General features: G+C 40.1%; 1 protein-coding gene across 5 annotated transcripts; it reads left to right on the forward strand.

The window, feature by feature from the left end:
• Positions 1 to 3,821: 3,821 nt before the first annotated feature.
• LOC122069199 (protein MICRORCHIDIA 6-like) lies at positions 3,822 to 20,171 on the forward strand. Of its 5 annotated transcripts, none has more exons than XM_042633158.1 (8): positions 3,822 to 4,640; positions 6,250 to 6,693; positions 7,807 to 7,881; positions 8,016 to 8,050; positions 8,742 to 8,820; positions 8,960 to 9,049; positions 9,128 to 9,211; positions 19,875 to 19,993. In XM_042633158.1, the coding sequence occupies exons 1-7, from the start codon at positions 4,556 to 4,558 to the stop codon at positions 9,163 to 9,165; spliced, it is 846 nt and encodes a 281-aa protein (XP_042489092.1). In that variant the 5' UTR covers positions 3,822 to 4,555; the 3' UTR covers positions 9,166 to 9,211; positions 19,875 to 19,993. The 5 variants fall into 5 exon arrangements, with proteins under 5 accessions (XP_042489092.1, XP_042489089.1, XP_042489088.1 ...); XM_042633155.1 differs by having other exon boundaries at positions 3,824 to 4,601; positions 9,136 to 9,211; positions 19,875 to 20,171; XM_042633154.1 differs by having other exon boundaries at positions 3,825 to 4,640; positions 9,136 to 9,211; positions 19,875 to 20,170.
• Positions 20,172 to 21,344: the final 1,173 nt, after the last annotated feature.

The raw sequence follows: 21,344 nt of genomic DNA on the forward strand, positions 1-21,344 counted from the left end.
GAAAAAGAATTGGGATAGACCGGGGTCCTTGTGTAACCTAGGCTTTGCCTGCTTGCACTTCAATTTCAACTAATAATTTATCTAGGTTCAATTCTCAACCAAAATGAGCTAGGCTGGAATGTGCTAGGCATTACTTGGGCTCAATTTGGTAAAAAAATATATCACCTAGGCCTGGAATTGTTAATTTTAACTAGGGCAAAAGATCACTTCCTGGTCTCGTGGCCCCTTCACCAGTGCAGGAGTCATTAGGAGCGCATGTAGGGATGTCAACATGAATGAGATTTTTATTTGCAAGAGGTGGGGTAGTGATTTTGTGCCCTCAATGTCTATGTGCAGGGGCCACATGACCAAGCAACTTTTTTTTTTCCCCTTTTAACTAATATTAATTTGACATGTTAGTAGTTAGGGGGGCTAGGATTGCCATGTCAGAACTATGGAAACTTTGGGGTAAACTGAAGGTGGGTGAAAGGAGGGAGCGAAAAATGTGATATAATTACTAGTTTTATGACTTATCCGGGAATAAAAGAACCACTAATTTTAGAAGAGTTGGTAAACCCTTTTGCCTTGCCATGCAAGATACTTTATCATATAGCAAAAAACTCATATGAATATTGTTCTGTTCTCATTTTGTCATGTCGAATAATGATCTGACAATTTGACTTCTAGATAGTTTATGTTTTGGACCACATGTCAAACTTCAAGGCCTTATTCAATCAAAACACCTTCTCATGCTTTGGTATGCATCTCATTAGATAGAGTAATGAGGGTTTCCTTATGATTAATATGTTAGGATTGTGTCGATGTTATCGATGACTCTCATATTAGTGCCTCGTTGGTTGTTACAAAACAGATACCATATTGAGGAAGAAAATGAGATATAACATGCACATGTTTATATGACATGAAATTGAAATTGTGTAGAGTGATTGTGAGTGTTCTATAAATAATTATCAGATATTTGTAACAGTGCTCGCAAATTTAACCTTACACTTTCCTCTTCCTCCTCAAGGTTAATTCAAAGTCATAATATCTCAAACTTTTACTTTTCTTGGAAGTTGTTATTATTTCTAATTGATTTATTGTTTCAACAATATATGTTAGATCTCTCTCTCCATTAAATTATAATAAGCGATGCACTTGGAGAGAAAGATGAAGGTTAGTGAAAGCTAAGCGGAGAGGGTGTTGAGAAGATGAGGAGGAGGAGGAGGAGATTGAGAGTCTATTGGAGGCTCAAGAGGTGGTATCCTCCCTCACAGAACTCCCAGCACCACAAAAAAAAATCTTTTGCTACGATTATGGGGAATGGGACTTGGCCGGACATTGATGCACTACTGGAGCCAATACACATAGGTAGCATCACTCGGATCGTTATCCCACAACAAGACTATGAAACCATTCGTTAGGAGTTTCACTTCCCACTAATAGGTCGGGAAAACTTCCGAACAACGTCGTTGGATATGCTAAGGAAGGAGGCTAGAGAGGGTTGGAATCTACAGCAAGGGGTAATCATCCATCGCTTGGGCAAGGGTTATATCATCTTCAAATTTGTTTTTGGAGGGAAATATGGTTGAAGTTTTGGCGAAGAAGTTTGGTTAAGCAAGAGGGCAATACATTAGGTTCCACCGCAAACCTGACATCAACATTTATGAAAAGCTGGCAACAATGAAGCTTGTTTGTGTGAGATTTCTTGACCTCCCTTTCGAATACTGACATGAAAACGTGCTTCCATTAATGGCTAAGGCGGCAAGAAGACTGATTGCTTTAGTCTGCAGGACAAGACAGGTGCCACTTTGCTCATGTTCTAGTAGAGCTAGATGATTCAGTGATTGCAACACACGTTGAGAAGGTATAAGTGGAGCGGTGCGAGCTTGGATCGTCGAAGGTGTTCTTTTTCATGTAAGGCATTGTGCACGAGGATGGAATGAACTGGTGTGGTTACTACAAAAGAGTGGGGCACTTGATTAACTCGTGTCCTTACAAGAAGGCCGTGGATGCCCATCAAACGACCAAAGATCAGGTGACAAGCATCCTTGGGGCAACCTATGTTGAGGAAGATGGAGTCAACTCAGTAGGCTCGACCAGGGTGAACCCAATCAATTTTGATTGAATCTCCTCTATATTAAGAAAGGAGGTCAATTTGCATCAATCTAATGTGCATACAAGGGAAGGGAACGTGAATGGTGGAGGTTGTTCTCAATCACGATCCAAAGATAGGAGTGTAGATATGAATGTGACTTCCAATTTGGGAGATTCTTCGGAAAGAAATGTTTTACATGGCCATAATGATAACATTGCTCTGTTGGCGGAGGTTATTGCAGGTAAAAATTCAAATTCTTCTTATCCTAGATTTGCTCCTATTATGGAAGAGGATCTTATCTTACACAAGATGACAGAGAATCAACTATCCATTAATGGTATGATTGGAGAAGGGGGGAAAAAAATTTAGTGTATCGAAATAGAGAAGAATTGGTGGGATCACAATCATCTGAGGTGGAGGAAGCGGCTGTTTTGGAAACTCCTATTATGAATAATCTTTCATCTTTGAACGGAGCCAATCAAGGTGGAGATCAATTGTTTGCTCTTACCATTCTCAGGTGAGATATGAACCTGTTTCCATTCAAGGTGGGGATCGATTGGGATAAAATGAAGGAGGGATATTGGTGCAATGACAACCTTATATTCTAGGATCGTGAAGAGGGAATTGGGCATGATTTTGTGGATCTTGTTCAACTAGGTGGGTCGACTAATAAGGAGCAAGGGTTACAAAACTTAACTAGGCGGATATGGATAGTGAAGATGGATCGGTGGAGTCTACATTAGATTCTAGTTATGAAATGATGTCAGGAGAGGAGGATTTGAGAACAACTGATGACACAGGGGAAGATAGATCTCTCATTGCTAGTCTAAAAAGGCAAGAGACCCTTGTAGAAATCTATGCTCGTCTAGAGGGAAAAAAATCAACTTAGACATGGGAAGGCGACAATTGCTTTTCGTGGTGGGATCAATTCTCTACGGGGGAGAGGTGATAATCGAGGTATTCGTGGTAGGGCCTCTAATTTTAAGGGAGATCGTGTGATCTTTGAGGGGAGAAAGGACTTGGTAGAATCTGTTACGCCAAGTTTTCTTTGAAGAGCTATTATTTTGAAGCACCCTAAGATTGTTACTATCGATGAGGCAGCTAGAAGGGAAGAGCTTGATGGCTTCGAGAAAGTTAAGTAAAGAAAAAGCAAGTGAAAGGACAATGGAGAGCAGGCTTGCTGGAAGTCTGACCATCTTGCCTATTCGCGAAAGCGATTTGTTCAATTTTCATTTTTTCATTAGAGATGTGTATAATCTCGAGATTTTGTATTTCTTGGGATTGATTTTTTGTTAGGAGTTTTCCCCTTGCTGTTGGCCTTGCCAAAAGTGGGGGATATTGTCTTCTTTGTGTTAACGTATTTGGCTTGATTAGTTGGTTTTTTTTTTTTTTTTTTCATTACAATGACCTTGGGGCGGGGGGGCGGGGGAAACAAAAAAAACTAATATATGTTAGACAAGTATTATGTTGTGGACTCTTGTTATCAATTTACAACTGATTTTTTAATATAATTAAGTGACAACAACACTATCATCTACAAGATTAAAGTGTCAGGGTTGGACAAGGAAAGACCATTTTTGAACTAATCAATCATAAACATAAAGAATGTTACATAACTGGTATTTGAGATATTGAGAAAACGTTTCATATATTGACCACTATATTGACCAAAATGCATTATTTTCCACAAAGGACTCAAAGTTGGAGAGTCATTGGTGCTGAAGAGGATAATTTTTCCTATGATTCACCTATGATAAAAAGTGAGATCCACCACTTTTGATGGTTGGATGAGACTCTTGGGATAGTGTTGAGAGAAATTTTTGAACTTTCATACGGTGAGGAGCAATTATGAGATCTTGGATTCTTTTGGAATAGCGTTGAGAGCATTAACCTATCATGTGAAAATGCACTTTCTTTATTTGATTTCACTTTTACCCTTTTTGTTTCCAATAAATTGATGGAAAAAAACGGTAACTGTTTTTTTGGGAACCTCTCCCAAAAAGTTATTTGAGCCACTGGGTAGGTTACTACCTACTAGGGACTCTCTATATCTCTCTTCACACATGAAATGACTTCACTATCCCTTATAAATGAAACTGCTCCGTCCTCCCAGACTCCCACTCCGCTGGGTCAACTGTAACCGTGTTTCCATTCCCATGTTCAACTCGGTTCAAACTCGGCTAAACTCGGCCCGTCTCAACGGCGTCGAGACGGGAAATAGCGGCTCTACTCCACTCCCTGTTTTGCCCGATTCAGGAGCCCCGTTCTAACTTCCAAGGACACTGTCTGGCCGTTCCGCCAAACCTATCATCGACCTTCCATCGACCTTCCATACAGTTGAGATGTCGCGTCGTACTGAGATGAAGTTTAAACTCGAGTTCGTACGAACTTCTCAGATTTCACTGAAACTCATTGAGAAACCCTAACTACGGTCAAATTTCTTGCCGGGGCTCCAGTCTCCAGTCTCCAGTCTCCAGAATGAAGTACAGAACTATCAGTTTTGGTTTAATGGTGATTTCTCCAGGTTTGGAACTAGCCCAGGTTTCAGATCCGAGTCACATCGGTAGGTTTTCTGAGAAATTGTATGGCTCATTTTTATTTTGAGGGTAAAAATTGGAGTACAGCTGTAAACGGCAATTCACAGCTGGCATGCATTGGAACACGTGACTTTTAGATAGAATATGCAATATGGGGAAAATTTAAATATATAATTTTTTTCTTTTCTTTTTTGGAGGTTAAAGGTATAGCATATATAACCCTGCTTTTAACTATTGGGTTTTGGTTTTCTTAAACATCTGAGCTATTACTTTTGGCTGTAGTCTTCTGAAAACCCTCACACAGTATGCCCTTGAAGCTTTAGGTATTGTTTTCCCCTATTTATTTCTCTAACTTTGCCCTAAAACTGAAAATGTTTGAAGGTTTTGTTCTGATGATTGCATTTGCATGTGCATTTGAAGGACTGAAATCAAATAGATGTTACTTTCTTCTACAAATGCACCCAAACATTTCTTATTTATATTGTGATATTGTTATTTTGTTTATGAGATCAGCTTGGAATTGTTGGAATCTTTGATTTTGGGGGATCTACTGCCCTGGTATTCTATAGTTTTAATATTCTACTGGGTTTGGCTTCTTTTGTTTGCATCTGCTTACTGGGATTGTCTTGTTTTAGTTTAGTTTCTATGTGGAGTGAATTGTTCGTTGCTTGCATGTTGAAGGTTGTAATTTGTCACTAGTTATGGAAGTTAAGAATATGTGTTTAAATGCAGTTGGTTGTTCAGATTATTATGAATTAGGATTTCTCCCTTTTTTGTGTTTTGTTGTTGTAAATTGAGTTTAGTGGGGTGTCTTAATAGATGGCTTTGGTTTTTGAAGCTGAGTTGGGGAGGCCTTCTCAAAGTGAAGAGTCTAAGCCATTTGGCTTGCTATTATGAGTTACCCATCTGATGCTTAATGCTATCCCCTCCCTCTGGAAGATGACCCTTGTATGTTCTGATATTTGGACGATCGGGTACATCTTCTGGCTGTAAACATGTAGATCATTTCATTTTCAGTGGTGGTTTGCATGCTTTTTGTATCATACTGGCAGCATAAAGAATTTGATCTGAGTCATTGGGCCGATGAAGTAGTTATTGTAATTTTGATTCTCAATCTTTCTTTTTTGACAATGGCATCGGTTGCTGCAAGCGCCAATATCTTTTTAGGGTTCGAGACTTTTGTCTCTGGGGAAGCAGTGTTTTTGTTCCTATTGTTAGAATTATGTCATCATCCATCCAATATGTGGACGTCTAGTTGGTGATTGTTCTCATCTAATAACTGTTCTTACAGAGAACAATGATAGGTTAATGATCAAATCACCAACTGTTTGATCCTGTTTTCAAGCAATGTTAAGAGCTTATGCTCACACTTGAACCTGTTTCCAAGCAATAGTAAGAGCTTATGCTCATTTTGTCTCACAGTGAGAAGTTTTTAGGGCATTATTCTTGACCCTCAGTGATTAGGTCCTAGAATTATTTATACTCATTTTCTGCCCTTCTAATGATTTAGTTTTTCTGATCCGACATTGTTCTGTTTAATAAACAATATTGGTTCTTCTCATAGTTTCTCCTTCCCTCCCTCCTCACCCATAAAGTGACAGTTTTTTATTCAATGCCTTTCTTATTCCATTTCAGCCCCCAGGATGAGCTTTACAGACTTCATTGATTTGAGTAGTGACGATGAGGTTGGAGAGACAGGTGGGAAAGCTATTAAACAAGAGGAGGATTCAGAGACCAGTGCGAAAGCTATTAAATTAAAGCAGCATTTCGTTCAGAGTATGAATCACCGAAAAGAGTGTTCTAAAGCCGAACAGATCCAGCCTCAGAAACCCAGTATGCATAGTACAGGACAAGACTCTGTAGAGAACAGAAGTTCAAGTGCTTTAAATGCTGGTCAATGTGTAGAGAATAGAAGTTCAAGCGTTTTAAATGCTGGTTGTATACTGGATCAAGGGAGTTCTCCAACTGATGGCTCCAGCCTTTCTTTGGCATCACCTGGATGTTCTGTGTCACTTCGTCGGCAATTTTGGAAAGCTGGGGACTACGACATCGTGCAGTCTTCTAAAACTTTATTTCAGAGTATTCAGCTATTAACTACTATAGCATAATTTACATGCCTATGGTTTTTCACTTCTTATGTTTACTTGCTTTCCTCTTTGATATAGTTATCCATCAACTGTGCTTTAATGAACATTCCATTGTATGCTGAAAATGCCTGCTTACACATTATGCCGATACCAATAACCTATAAGCTTTCCCGGCCATGAAGTTGAATGGTCCTGATAAACACATAGTAGCCAAGGAGTTGCTGGGATTCTAGGAAGAGTGGTTCGTAGAATATTAGTGTTTACAGTAAGAAATTTGTCTCCTCACCCGTCCCCCTTTCTATATCTTAATATTAATCATAAACAATGCATCTATTCGCCTCATTGCTTTCATACAAAGAATGGACCAGGTTCTATGTCTATTGGCTGCAAAGCTTTAAGTGCCAATTCTTCAATCAGTGCTTTTTTTCATTGGGTGGTTAATATTTGCAAACTTGCACTGTAGAGTTGGGATAGGCATGACCGCATGAGTGGGAGCATCAGAGGGGTGCACTTGAGAACACAATCTCTCTCTCTCTCTCTCTCTCTCTCTTGATCGGATATTTCTTAATGAGAATTCATCTGTTTATCTCATGTTAGATATGTAAGCGGAGTGAATTTGAAGGGGATACACCTACATTCGAATTCGTATCCGATTAACATATCTGTTATCCCAATTCAATCCGTTATCCTATGGACATTTCAATTGAGTTCCGAATTTGTATCAGCCAAGGAGTCAGTTATCCAAATTCAAATCCATTAATATCTGATTACACATTTTCATCTGTAAATATAAAAAAGTATAACAATAATATACAATTATTTATACTTGATGAGAAGATACATAAACATTTCAAATACAATACATAATACATCCAAAGTCTACATTCTTAAATAATTATGGATAATATTAAGTCATAGTCAGAGTGAATATTATCGGAGTGGATATTATCAAAGTGGATACATCAATAATTAAGTCCATTTTCCGATTATCTGAATAAATATATGTATAAATGGATACAAATTCAAATCGAATCTGGATTTTGACTATCCGTTTACATCTCTACTCTTGTCTTTTGACTGTTACTACTATTCTCTTGGCATGCAGGTGGGAAAAATCATTTACGGGTTCATCCGAAGTTTCTTCACTCAAATGCGACTTCACACAAGTGGGCCTTTGGTGGTATGTGAAATTAGCTTGTATGATTCATTTCCTTCACTGTATCCTGATTCCTGACTTAAGAATTCCACTCCAGTTTGTTGCATTTCATGTCAATTTCCATTTCTTTTACATCTCCTTGTTGCCTTTGTTTGCAGCCGTAGCTGAGCTTCTTGATAATGCTATTGATGAGGTTTGTTAATTTGTTCTTAAGTATCTCTTTGTTGTTCCCTCACTTCTATTCTAAGACCCTTATTTCTCTATGCCACTTGCAAAGCTAGAAAGTGTGGGAAATTCTAGAGAAGGCAATTTTGTTTTCTTTGTCTATCGAATATTTAACTTCAGAGGAAGTCTATGCTGCCAGTTGGGTAGGTTGCATGGACCATTTAAAAGTATTTTAACAGTTTGTACTTCCAGGTTCCATAGTACCATGTAGTAGGTCTTGGAACCCTTATTTGGGTTGATGAATCTAATCATCTATTTTGATTTTCTTTTAGATGGAATTTTTTTTTAAATAAAATAAATGATGGAACAGTTGTATTCACTATTCTGTTATGTAAAATTCATTAATTTGGGATGAGTTTTGGAATATGAAGTGTGGTACTATCACCAATTGGGGGGGGGCATCCTGGCTCTCGAGCATTTTGTTTGCACAGACTATGCTGTTGACACTCCTCATCAATGATTGCCCACTTCATGCCTTAGATATTCACCCTGCTTTTCTTTTCTTTTATGAGCTACTCTTTTTTCTTTCACAATTTTTAGTTTTTTCTCTTGCTATCTAGTGAGTATTTCTTTAAGCTTTTAGTCAAGCTCCAGTAGTTTTGTTCAGCTGTATGAATATCCTTTTATGTTTTGCAATTAATGTTGGCTGCATGGAATAGATACAAAATGGGGCTACCTTTGTCATTGTAGATAAAATCTCAAGTCCACGAGATGGAAGTCCAGCTTTGCTAATTCAAGGTAGTCTTCTATCTTTTTGAAATTATTACTAATAGAAATGTGGTTGATGTAAAATAGGAACTCATTTAGTTAATTTTGTGGTTAAACATATTTTATCTGAATCTTTTTCATCTGAATACTTTTGATGTGGAATGACTAGATGACGGGGGAGGGATGGATCCAGATACAATGCATCAATGTATGAGCTTTGGCTTTTCAGAAAAGAAATCAAAAACTGCCATTGGACAGTGTATGGATCCTATGCTGCTGCTGCTTTTGCAGTTTCTTCTGTTTGTCCTTTCTATTATGTTAATTGGTTGCCTTGTAGCAATACAGATGGAAATGGCTTCAAGACAAGCACTATGAGACTTGGTGCAGATGTTATTGTCTTCAGCCGGCACAAGAATGAGAGGTTTCCATTATAATGACAATTTAATTTATTTCCAGTTTCTTTTCTAATCTTTATGTTTCATGGCTTAATTCCATAATTTGGATCATTTAGTTCTGAAAAATGTGAATGTGTATGTTCTATCATTAGTAAGTGATAATTATATCAGCTTTAAGCCTTCTTCTTAGGGAGAGGTTTCTTGTATAGGCAATTTACTTGTTTGCTATTTTGTTCTTCCTGGTTCTTTTTAAAATTTGAAAGGGCTAAAGTTTCATTCACAGCCGTGTTAATGGCCTCTTCTACACGGGGTCTCAGCCCAAACGGAGTTTTTCAAGTGGAAAATAGGGCTTAAAAAATCCAGGAAATGGGAGAGTGCACAATAATGATCAGAGTACAAGTACAGTACAAATGCATGGAAATACATGGGGAAATCCAAGCCAATACGTGGAGGGCATATAGTTGAATTTGAGTCTTAAATTTGACAGAGTGGCTTATCCAGCTGGGGACAGTCTGCAATGACTCAAAATTGCCACATCATCCTGCTACATGGCAGAATTAGGGGTCCTGTGAAGAAAAGATGGTGCTAGCTAATCAACCTAAGGCTGGGGTTAGGAACCAACACATGAACTAGAACTGCAGGTCCAGTTAGTAGACAATCTGGAAAGAAATCCAGCAATATGACTAAGGTAATTCAGATCTGGTACAAATTCCAATTGGGTGGCCTAGAATATATGAGGAATATTTCGTCTAACTTTTTTTTTTTGGAAGAATAAATAAATTCATTACCAAGATAGGGAAGAATATACAAGGAAAGGAGAAGAAAGGGGAGAGAAGGGGGGATGCTCAAGGCCGACTTGGCAATGCCGACCAACAAGACCAAAACAAACAAGAAAACCTTCAAGAAAGGCCCAAGAGCCTACAACACAAAAGGAACTAAGCATGATGCATCATTTTTTTTTTTTTTTGGGTGGGGTATAAGGGAGATAGGCATACTTCAGGAGACAATGGTGAGCCTGTTCCTTGGGGTATCTTTGACAGGGCGGAGCTTGAAAGAACCAAGCTTAGAGCTAACACCGAAGTAGATGGCTTTCCAAATCATGTCGAGTGAATGGGAATTGGAAGTCCATATACGCAGATTCCGCTCCATCCAGATATGGTTTATAGAGGCACAGAACACCAATTTCCTCACAATGTCGCAAAAGGAGGAACCACCAAAAGTCATGTCGACCTAGATCTATTCTCTACTCAAAGGAAGCATAGTCCTACTGGAAGGCCAGCAAGAGGAGAGGGCTCATCTCTAAATGGATGAGGAGAAGGGTAAGAGAAGAAGAGATGGTTAGCATCTTCAGTATAATTCTAGCAGAGTCAGCAAGAATGGGGCATTGGGATGTGACGGTAAATGAGGAAAAACTGAATGGGAAGGCAGTACGAGAGGGCTCTCCACGTGGTAAAGCTGTGGTGAGGAACATGGCCTTTGAACTAGACGATTTTCCTCCAAGGGATGAGAAGATTCTTATAGCGAATGAAGTCCCAAGCAGAGGCAGAGGAGAATTTTCCCAAGGAAGAAGGGGACCATATGATCAAATCGCTTCTACCACGATGACAGGGGATGGGAGGGAGAGAGGACCACTGATTAGACAGTGGGGGAATGGAGGGGGTAGGGGACCAAAGACCATAGGAGATGATGGAGGCAACTTTGGCAGATCTGGGAATGCCAGAGGAGTAGATGATTAGGGGAGGGTGTTGAATGGGGTAATGACTTGTGTCTAATATGACACCAACACTCTTTATTTATAACAGTGGAGAGAAGATTCTAGAGAATTACAAAGACCATTAAACCCTTTGGGGTCCATTTGGTAACTGACACTTTCCTTAAAACCTATAAAACCCATTATTACTACACTCCCCCTCAAGTTGGTGCATAATTGTCACATATGCCCAACTTGCAGATAATAGGATGAAACATCTTACTACTAAGACTTTTAGTAAATGCATCAGCCAGTTGTTCATTACTGGGAACAGAAGGCACAGTGATAAGGCTCTTATCCAGCTTCTCTTTGATGAAGTGTCGATCGATCTCCACATGCTTGGTTAGTTGGTTCGATCATGCTGGATAGGGTTGTGAGCGATGCTAATGGCAGATTTGCTGTCACAAAAGAGCTTCATAGGAAAGGTAGCAGGAACAACCAAATCAGTGAGTAAGACCATGAAGCCATAGGAGCTCACAAATGCCATGTGCCATAGCACGAAACTCTGTTTCAACACTTGAACGGGCAACCACGGCTTGCTTCTTTCTACGCCATGTAATAAAGTTATCACTAACAAAGGTGCAATAACTAGTAATAGACCTGCGGTCATCAGGGGAACCTGCCCAATCCGTATATGTGAAGGCCTCCACCCTAAGGTGACTATTAGGAGAAAAAAGGATGTCACGTCCTGGGGCAGATTTCAAGTACCGGAGAATATGCAACACAACTTCCATGTGAGTCGAGTAGGGATTATGCATGTACTGACTAACCAGGATGATGGTAAATGCTATATCAGGGCATGTATGAGAGAGATAGATCAACTACCAACTAATCTCTGATATCTCCCCTTATCTACCGGATCACCTTCTTTGCTACTCAGGTGACCATTTGCTTCAATAGGAGTGTCTGCCGGCTTACACCCCAATATACTTGTCTCAGCGAGAAGATCAAGCACATACTTCCGCTGAGACAAGTAGATCCCACGAGAAGACTTGGCAACTTCAATGCCGAGGAAGTAACGAAGTTGTCATAGGTCTTTGATCTTGAATTCCTCACTCAAATATCTCTTGAGGCTACAGATTTCTGCCAAATCATCACCAGTAACAACAATATCATCTACATAGACTATTAGGATAGCAATATTCTCACCAGATCTCTTGATGATTAGAGTGTGGTCGGCATTGCTTTGAGAGTAACCTGTAGCAACCATAGCCTAATGGAAACGTCCGAACCAAGCACGAGGGGATTGCTTCAGCCTTACAGAGCACGTTTCAGCTTGCATACCTTCCCTTAGGTTTTGGAGCAAGTGAACCTAGGAGGAATGTCCATATATACTTCCTCCTCAAGTTCCCCATGAAGGAAGGCATTCTTCACATCTAACTGCTGGAGATCCCAATCTAAGTTGGCGGCATAAGCCAAGATAACATGAATTGTGTTCATCTTAGAAACTGGAGCAAAAGTCTCCTGGTAATCAATTCCATAAGTCTGTGTGAAGCCTTTGGCAACAAGTTTAGCCTTGTACCGATCCATTGTACCATCAGCCTTCTGTTTTACTGTGAAGACCCATTTGCACCCAACTGTCTTCTTTTGTGAGGGAACTCAGGGAAGACACCCCAGATCCCATGTGTCATTCTTCTTCAGAGCTTGTATCTCTTCAACTATAACTGCCTGCCATTATGAGTCTGCACTCGCTTCTTGCCAGGTATGAGGAATGGACACAGAGGAAAGAGAAGACACAAAACTATAGTAGGAAGGAGAGAGTGAGTCGTAAGAAATAGTTTTAGCAATAAGATGTAAATTACAAGACCTAATGCCTTTATGAACAACAATAGGTAACACAAGAGACTGATCAATAGAAGGAGAAGGAGAAGGAGAATTACCAGGGTCGATGGGGATAAGATTAGGCTCGAGAGGAGACGACTGGAATGATAAGGTAGATGCTGGATGTGTAGTGGTTTGAGTCTGCTTTCCATGACTATACACACGTATCTCTGGCCTAGGCGCAGTAGGAGTGTCACTCTCCCCCCTGAAACAGGATACTAGCAGAGATAACAATTTCAAGAGATGGCGGCACATCTTCCACAATGGAAGCAGACTCCCCCTGAAGAGGTGTCGCAGTGTAGTATGACGCAGATTCGTGAAAGTCAACATCCATAGTCACAAACTAACGTTGAGTAGGATGATGAAAAAACCGATAGCCTTTCTGAGTAGGAGTATACCCCAAAAAAATGCATCGATGACCACGAGGATCAAACTTTCCATGAGGATGATGATTGCGAGCTTAGCAAATACTACCAAATACCTTAGGAGGAACATGAAAAGCATCGAAACCTTGGAGAAGATCTAGAGGGGAGCGGAAGACATGGACCCGAGAAGGCATTCAGTTAATAAGAAAGGGAGCAGTGAGAATTGTGTCGTTCCAGTACTGGGGAGGAACATGCATCTCAAACATAAGAGAGCGTGCTACCTCACAAAGGTGGCGATTCTTCCGCTCAGCAACCCTATTCTGAGCTGGAGTATCCACACAACTAGTTTGATGAATCATCCCATGATCGGGAAGGTAAGCTTGAAAAGACCCTTAGAAGTATTCCCCACCATTGTCGCTTCGATGGATCTTAATGGTTGCACCGAACTGAGTCTGAACCATGCGGTAAAAGTGCTGAAAGCAATAGAAGGTCTCGCTGTTGGTTCGCATCATATAAACCCAAGTAGTCCGAGAATGACAGTCAATAAAAGAGACAAACCATCGACAACCATTGATAGACACATAACGGGATGGACCCCAAATATCATAATGTATTGATGAAAAAGTAATGTCACTTTAATTTCCAGAAACAGAATAAGTGATTCGAGTTTGTTTGGCCAAAACACATGCCTCACAAAAAAACTGACTCGAATTACAATTTTTAAAGGAAGGAAAAACTCTAGCTAAAGTTCCTAAAGGGTTATGTCCCAACCGACGATGCCACTGCAATAACTCAGAGATGGGAGGTGACGTAGAAGATGTCTGACGAGCCTAACCAGAGACCAATGCTGAGTCATCATCAAGCAGATACAAACCACTACTTACCCTACCAAAGCCAATCGTTGCCCCTATCACCAGATCCTGAAAAACACAATGAGTCGGGAAAAATGTGACTTTGCAATTAAGACTGGAAGTAAGACTACTAATGGACAAAAGGTTAGTGGAAAAAGAAGGAACATGTAATATAGTAGAAAGGGATAAAGAGGGGGTACAACCAACAGAGTCCTTCCCCAGAATAGTGGAGTAAGTCCCATTAGCCAATTTGACCTTACCATTACCAGGACAAGTTGTGTACTGTGAAAAAAGAGACAAACGGCATGTTATATGATCATAAGCCCCAGAGTCTATAATCCAAGGGGTAGAAGGGACAGACATAGTATGGCCACAAAAAGAGATACCTGACCCAGGAGGGGTGGAATGAGCAGAGCTTGCAGTGGCAGGTGCAGGAGAGTCTGGGTGTGTTAAGAGGCGCTGGAGGGCAATAAGCTCATCAAATGATGGCGAGGCTACTGAGTAGCTAGGAGCAGAGTTAGAGTCAGGGCTCTCAGTATGGTTGGCTTGCCCAGAAGTACCGGCACGACCCTTCCCTCGCCCTTTTCCAGATGTATCAGCAAGACCACTATGAAGCTTCCAGCAGTGCTTCTTGGTTGATGCTCCTTCCCACAGTAATCGCACTTCATTGGAGTCCTAGTAGAGGAGCCACCAGACTGTGGGGCTGCACTAAGGGACTGCGTTCCAGAAACAAGTGCATATCTCTCAGTAGGAGTGGTAGCTTATTGTGGAAGCATAGTGGTATGTTGATTGTCCTCAAGTTGGATCACAGTATGGGCTTGATCCAAGGTAGGAAAGGGGTCACGACTCAAAACCTGGGACCGTAACTGATCAAACTCCACATTCAAACCTGCCAGAAAGTCATGGACCTGGATTTTGTCCTCTCGCTTCTGAAACTTGGTGACATCTTCAGCGGTGGAAGGAGTATACTCATAGAAATCCAACTCAGTCTATAGTGACCGCAACTCATAGTAGTATTGTGACAGAGTGAGCCCTCTTTGCCTCAGATCATGAACCTTCTGGCGCAGTTGAAAGACTTAAGCATCATTCCCGAAGTTGGGAATAGATATCCTGGACAGACTTTTAGATCTTCGCAGCGGAGTCAAGGAGGAGATAGCCACCCGAAAGCTGTGGCAACATGGAGTTGACAAGGAAGGCCATAACCAGAGAGTTGGCACACTCCCACTTGTCAATCTCAGTACCGGTGGTCGGCGCTTCGTGGTTCGAGTGATGTAGCCTTAATAGCCACGAGACTTGATGGAGATGCAGACCGAGCATGACCATATAAGGTAGTTTGTGCCATCAAACTTGATAGCATAAGGAGGAAAGGTAAGAAGAGCCGTGGTGTCTCCTCTAGTAGAAGCATATGACATGGTAGACATGGTTGCTACTCAAGGGGGCTGTGCAAATAGAAGAGACACTAGCTGGGGATAGAGAAAGCACCAAATATCCAGAAAAAGCTAGAAAACCTAAAAATCGATAAAGGGTAAGACCCTGAGAAAACGATTTTGGGGATAGCTCTAGAACAAAGACCTCAAACGAAAAAGTAGTCAGTACATACCACCACAAGGATAAAAGGCACTAATCGCACCAAACATCAAGACTATCGGAGCATTGAGCGGGGAAAAAGCATCTCGGCAATGAAAAAACGTTCTCAGGGAGAAAATCCTGAAACAATGATGAAAAAAAGGTTCTGGGTCTCTCAGATCATTATAAAAGAGAGTATGAGAGCCCAGGGTAGGATGGGTGGAGGCTAGAAACCCTCTTGGTGGTTTAAGAAGCTCCCACCACGAGAGAGAAGCAGATGAAGAGAGATGGAGGGAGGCGCATATGAAGGAGGCGCTGGGAGAGAGAGAGAGAAATGAGAAAGAGGCAAAGAGATGGAGAAGAGGGAGAGCCCTTTGGGTTTCGGATCCTGAGGCTCTGATACCATGTTGAATGGGGTAATGACTTGTGTCTAATGTGACACTAGCCCTCTTTATTTATAATAATGGAGAGAAGGTTTTAGAGAATTACAAAGACCATTAAACCCCTTAGGGTCTATTTGGTAACTGACACTTTCCCTAAAACCAATAAAATCCATTATTATAATAGAGGGAATTGAGGAAGGGATGCTTGAGGGATGCCCAGGGTCAAGCCAAAAAGATGTGGAGGAGCTGTGTCCAATGGAGTGGGAAATAGCCTCAAAGGCAGTGGGCTTGAGGGAAAGGATGTTCCTCCATATCCAGGATGGATCGGAAGGAATGGAGGTAGTCCAAAGGGAGTCATTTTTGAGAAGATGGGATAAATCCAAGAGACCCAAATGCTATTGTGCTTGGAGGCGATTTTCCAGATGAGCTTGAGGGTGCTGACAAGATTGACCTCTTTTATGCTTCGAAGGGGTTACCAAAATGGTTGAATTTGGAGATATCAAGTGATTACCAAAATGGTTAGTTTCTGGGAACAGGAAATCAGATTTATAAACTACTGAAAGTAGCAACTAAACCAAGGAATAACAAGAGAGAACCAAAATAGAAAGATAGAATGGATTTAGTGACTATAGAATGGATTTAGTGACTAAGGAAGCAAATTGGTAAGAATGGAACTAGAAACTAGCAGAAAATTTAGAAACCAGAGTGAAATAATGCTGCCTAATGTAGAGCCAAGTCACAAGTGACAAAACCACAGAACAGGATCATAATTCCAATCAAATGCAACACTAACTTCAGTCTCAGTACAATATGTGGAACAGCCACCAACAGCAAGTGAAGAATAGGGTAAACCACCCCTAACAACCCTTAACAATATCTAACAATGGTTTAAGAAACCCCCAGCCCTAAGACACCTAACAGCAGTGTAACAAGGCCCGTTGCAGAGCATAAACTGGGGTTAAAAACCATGAATTTCGAGAACCCCAGGTCAGCAACAAACAACCACCTGATGGGTCTCAAACTCCCACCTAGTTTAGGCTCTAAGGGTGTGAATAAGCTCACCAAATCTTAGACCAAACTAAAGCCTGATGCTGAGATACAAGGATGTGCCAAAAATAGAAAGTAAACTCAGAATTAGAAGGCAACTGGGTATAGACAAACCTAACCAACTGATCAGTAGCAATTCACCATTGAAAAGTAGGAATAGGTCTGGGCTGATGTAAGATTAGAATCACAAGTGATCCTAATCTCAGGCAGGATCTGGAATTCTGGATGAATAGATCTTCGAGTGCTTCACTAATCGAGGTCCATATGAACCACAAAAGCTGGTCGAGTTAAGGCTATGATGGTCTCAAGAATTCCTCCAAAGATGGCTGTAACCAGGCCCTTGTACCGGCAGCAACATGTAGGAGAAAACTTGCTCAGAAATTTAGGGTTTTAGGCCTTAATGGGAGAGTACCAGAGGCTGCTCACAAGGGGCTGCAAGGCTGGTCAAAGCACTCTCCTTGGGTGCTCTATAAACCCTTAAAGGGTTTCAGGTTTGCACTTACAGACGAGGAGATCTTGTCAGAATCGATCAACACTCAACCCTGACAGAAGCTGATTTCGGCACCTCTTCTCTTGGCTGATCTTCAAGCTCTTGGATTGGGGTCTTCAGGTCTTCAAACAACTCTCAAACACTCACTCACAAAGGCTAAAACAGAAAATGAAGAAAGAAAAGAGAAATTGATGGAGGTTTGAGAAGGGGGAAAAAGAAGATTAGCTTTTGTGCATCTCACCCCTCAAGTTTAGGCATCTCACCTAGGGCTTCTTATGGTCTCACCCAACTGTATCCCACAGAAAAACAGCATAAGCCCTCTCTAAACAATTCTTCATTGTTCAATTGATTACAGCAGCCACTCTTATATAAGAGTAAGTTCAGCTTACAAAATAGAAGGTAAATGAAAAAGGAAATTATCATAAGAATAGAAACTCACTAGCTTAGGCAACTAACAACTAACTTGTCTAATAAGCAACTAACATAGAACTAGAAAAGACATTCTGGAAGACTTGTACAGCACCCAACTTCTTGTTTGACTAGTCAAACCACCAAATACAAAAGGCAGCAATGTGAAGCTCGTAGGAGACAGAAGTAAAAGCTTGGACTGCTGCTGCTTGGCTGGATCGATGGGTTCTGTTGAGGATCTTCTAGAAGACCAAAATAGGGGCAAAGTACTGCGATAATATGGGGTCCTTTATGCTGGTTCAATGGGCTAAAGTAATGGACCAGCATAGGCCAAAACTGGTTGATCCGATGGGACTTATACCAGGTCCAGCTTGAGACAAAACTGAACCAAGGTGTGGTCAGTTCGAGCCCTTATTTTGATAGCCCTATCTACATCATGGGCAGCAACTGATGGCCTCCTGATGGTGGAAACCGATGGTCCCTAGGTTTCAGCTGAAAAACCTCAAAACCCAGCCGTAGGTGTGGTATTGATTTCCTCAGTCAAGAACAATATTGACATTTGACAACAAGTTGAGCTTCTTCGATGGCAATCTTACCATGCAACCGTAGCTTCAACAGAATCTCAGTTCTCTCTTAGATGTAGACTTGATGATAGGGAATGAAAATAGAAACAAAGAATAAATTAGAAAATAGAGAAGAAGTGGAAGAAGAAGATAGGTAGTCTCTCTCCGACTGGGGCATCTCACCCAAGGCCTCTTATCTTACTGCATCTCACAGGTATTTCTTGTGCAAAACAATGCTCTTTCATTCATTAATTCGTTGGGAGACCCCTTGGTATGTTACATACTTACATTATATAGGCTTTAGTAAAGAGCCTCAAAAACAATGAAGAGGGAAAGTCTCCTATGACAAGTAACTAACCTTGCTTGTCCTAGACTATGTGACTAGAAAGGAAAGACAGTGCTGTTTTACAAAAAAGTATACAAAGCTAAAAGAAAATAAATCTTCTAGCGTCCACTCCTTATAGCTTGTTGTCCAGGACATAAAAACACAACATAAGAAAATAGAAGCTTTTGAAGAAACTAATATATAGTATCCTAACAACTATTAGCATCATATCATCCAAGCTAGCTGTCGATATTGGCCCCACAACACTATTCACGTGAGCAGTAACCGTGTGTACAGTGTTATATTTCCCCTTTTTCTTCTTCATGCGTTGATCTACATCACTGCCGTAGGACATCAAGGGTATGCAATGGACTGCCATGAACATGGGGAATCGATGGGGGTGTAATGGAGTCTAGTTCAGTACTAGATTCTGGCCAAAACTTGAGAACTACAACTCATCAATAGTTAGACAACAGACTCGTACTAGAGAGATCAAAATAGAAGAGTAGAAATTATGTGTGTGAAGAATCTGACGTTGGAAAAGAAGAATACACAAGAGAGAAGAGAGAAGGATATGGACTAGGCCTCCCACCTAGAACTCGACTGGCATCTCACCAGTCCTCTTGGCGTCGCACCGAGGTTGCTATTGCTTCTCATAAGAGCAGTCCTGTATCACATATAATTGACAACCAGAGCTATACTTTTGTTAATCGGGGGGGGGTGTAGTTTCGCCCCTTAACCCCCTTCTTCAACCAATGCATGACAGTGGAATAAAAAAACAAAAGTGGTGTAAAGCTAACAAACTAAATATATATATATATATATATTCATTTCTGTTGGGTTATCCAATCATAGCTGTCAGTTTTTGTGCAAATTGACTTGGTTGAGTCCTAAAGTTTCATTGATTTTTAAATCTTGCGATTGACAAGGGCATTGGCTCTTTAGCGAGGGCTTGTGAAATGTGGTCATTGAAATGTTCTGAAAAACAATTTGGGAATAGAAAATATCCCCGACTTGCCAACCTGAAAATGGTTTTCTTATTGAAACATTACAGTATTTTATGATTGTTACTATTTTCAGTTAAGCTTCATGATCCTTATTGTGGCCTTTTGTTGATCAGGACATTAACTCAAAGTATTGGCCTTCTCTCTTATACCTTCTTGAGAGAAAATGGATATGACAGAATAGTGGTACCAATGGTAAATCTAGCATTAGAGCTCCTTGTTACTTTAAGTTGGGTCTTTCCTTTTGTGGATTCATTTTAACTGGAGTCAATTCATTTCGTTTTGCATTACGAAGTTTATAATAATTACACTAGGTATGCATTGTTCTCTATAGTATTGTGTGGTAATCATCATGTCGTAAATGAAATGTAATCATATTTATCTAGGCGGAAAGGCGAGCAAGGCGTTTGAGGGTCTTCCTAATCGCTTTGGCGATAAGGTGGGCGTAAGGTGTTGCCTAGGCAAATAAAGCGTTCTAGTGTTCTTTTATTTTATTCTATGTAACCATTTTATTGGCACATGTATCATATTAAAAATTATATAATTCTACTTATATGCTATTTAAAGATTAAAGATTCATACCAATGCATCGTATTTATCAGAAAACAAATCAATAAAGTGAATGACTAAAAAATAATTTAGCCGCATCAAGCATAAAAAATCAACATTGAGCCACATCAAGTCATAAAAAATCAACGTTAAGCCACATCAAGTCAAAAATCAACATGTAGAGAAATGTTCTTGTTCTCTAATAAGTTTGATTGATCAACTGATTTTATTTTTACATGTGACTTTTTGTATTAGGTATAGTACAAAACCAGCTTTCCAACAAGTTTATGATTACTTAAATCTGATTTGTAAGGACAAAGTTATGTTTCAGTCAAATTTATGTTAAAGTGCATGATGTTGTTAAAATTGCCTGAATGAAAATAATTTGATGGACATCAAAAGAAAATATTATTTTACCAGACTTTTGGTTCTTATCAATGTTTTACCATGACAAGATTTATGAAATTTTTAGAATTGAGAAAAACCCCAGCATTTGAAAGTTGAAAATTGTTTAAACAAAAAATCCATTTTTTGTTCTTGGACTGGTGGTCGACTTTTTATCCTTTTGAAATTTGATTTTTAAACTATTTTTATTAGATTCAAATAGGGGGTATTTGGTTATTTATGAGTATCTTAAAATGATATTTGGCATAAATAAGTGCCAAAACAGAAGGCGACATGTAGTGCACTAAGGCGACCATTGCCTAGGTTCCAGGAAAACCGCATGGCCGCCTTGACAACTATGATAGTAATCACAAGTGAAAAATCATGCTAATGTCAACTAAGATTCTAAAGAGAGTTTCATTATTGACTTTAGTCCCCACAGAATTGCACTTTGTGGAAGTTTATAGAAGTACTTTAGTCTGTGAAAATACAAAAACCCATGGAAGTGAAGTTATAGGATGAAATTTCAAAGAAATTTATAATAAGCACCAATACACATAGGAAGCATTGCTAGGAATGATAGCTCTGTTACTGATACCAGATATCATCGCGCATAGTTTGGGTTCTTTTTGTTTGTAATTGAAATTTAAATA

Source organism: Macadamia integrifolia, unplaced genomic scaffold (genome assembly GCF_013358625.1).
Source record: "Macadamia integrifolia cultivar HAES 741 unplaced genomic scaffold, SCU_Mint_v3 scaffold553, whole genome shotgun sequence".
NCBI classification, from domain to species: Eukaryota; Viridiplantae; Streptophyta; class Magnoliopsida; order Proteales; family Proteaceae; genus Macadamia; species Macadamia integrifolia.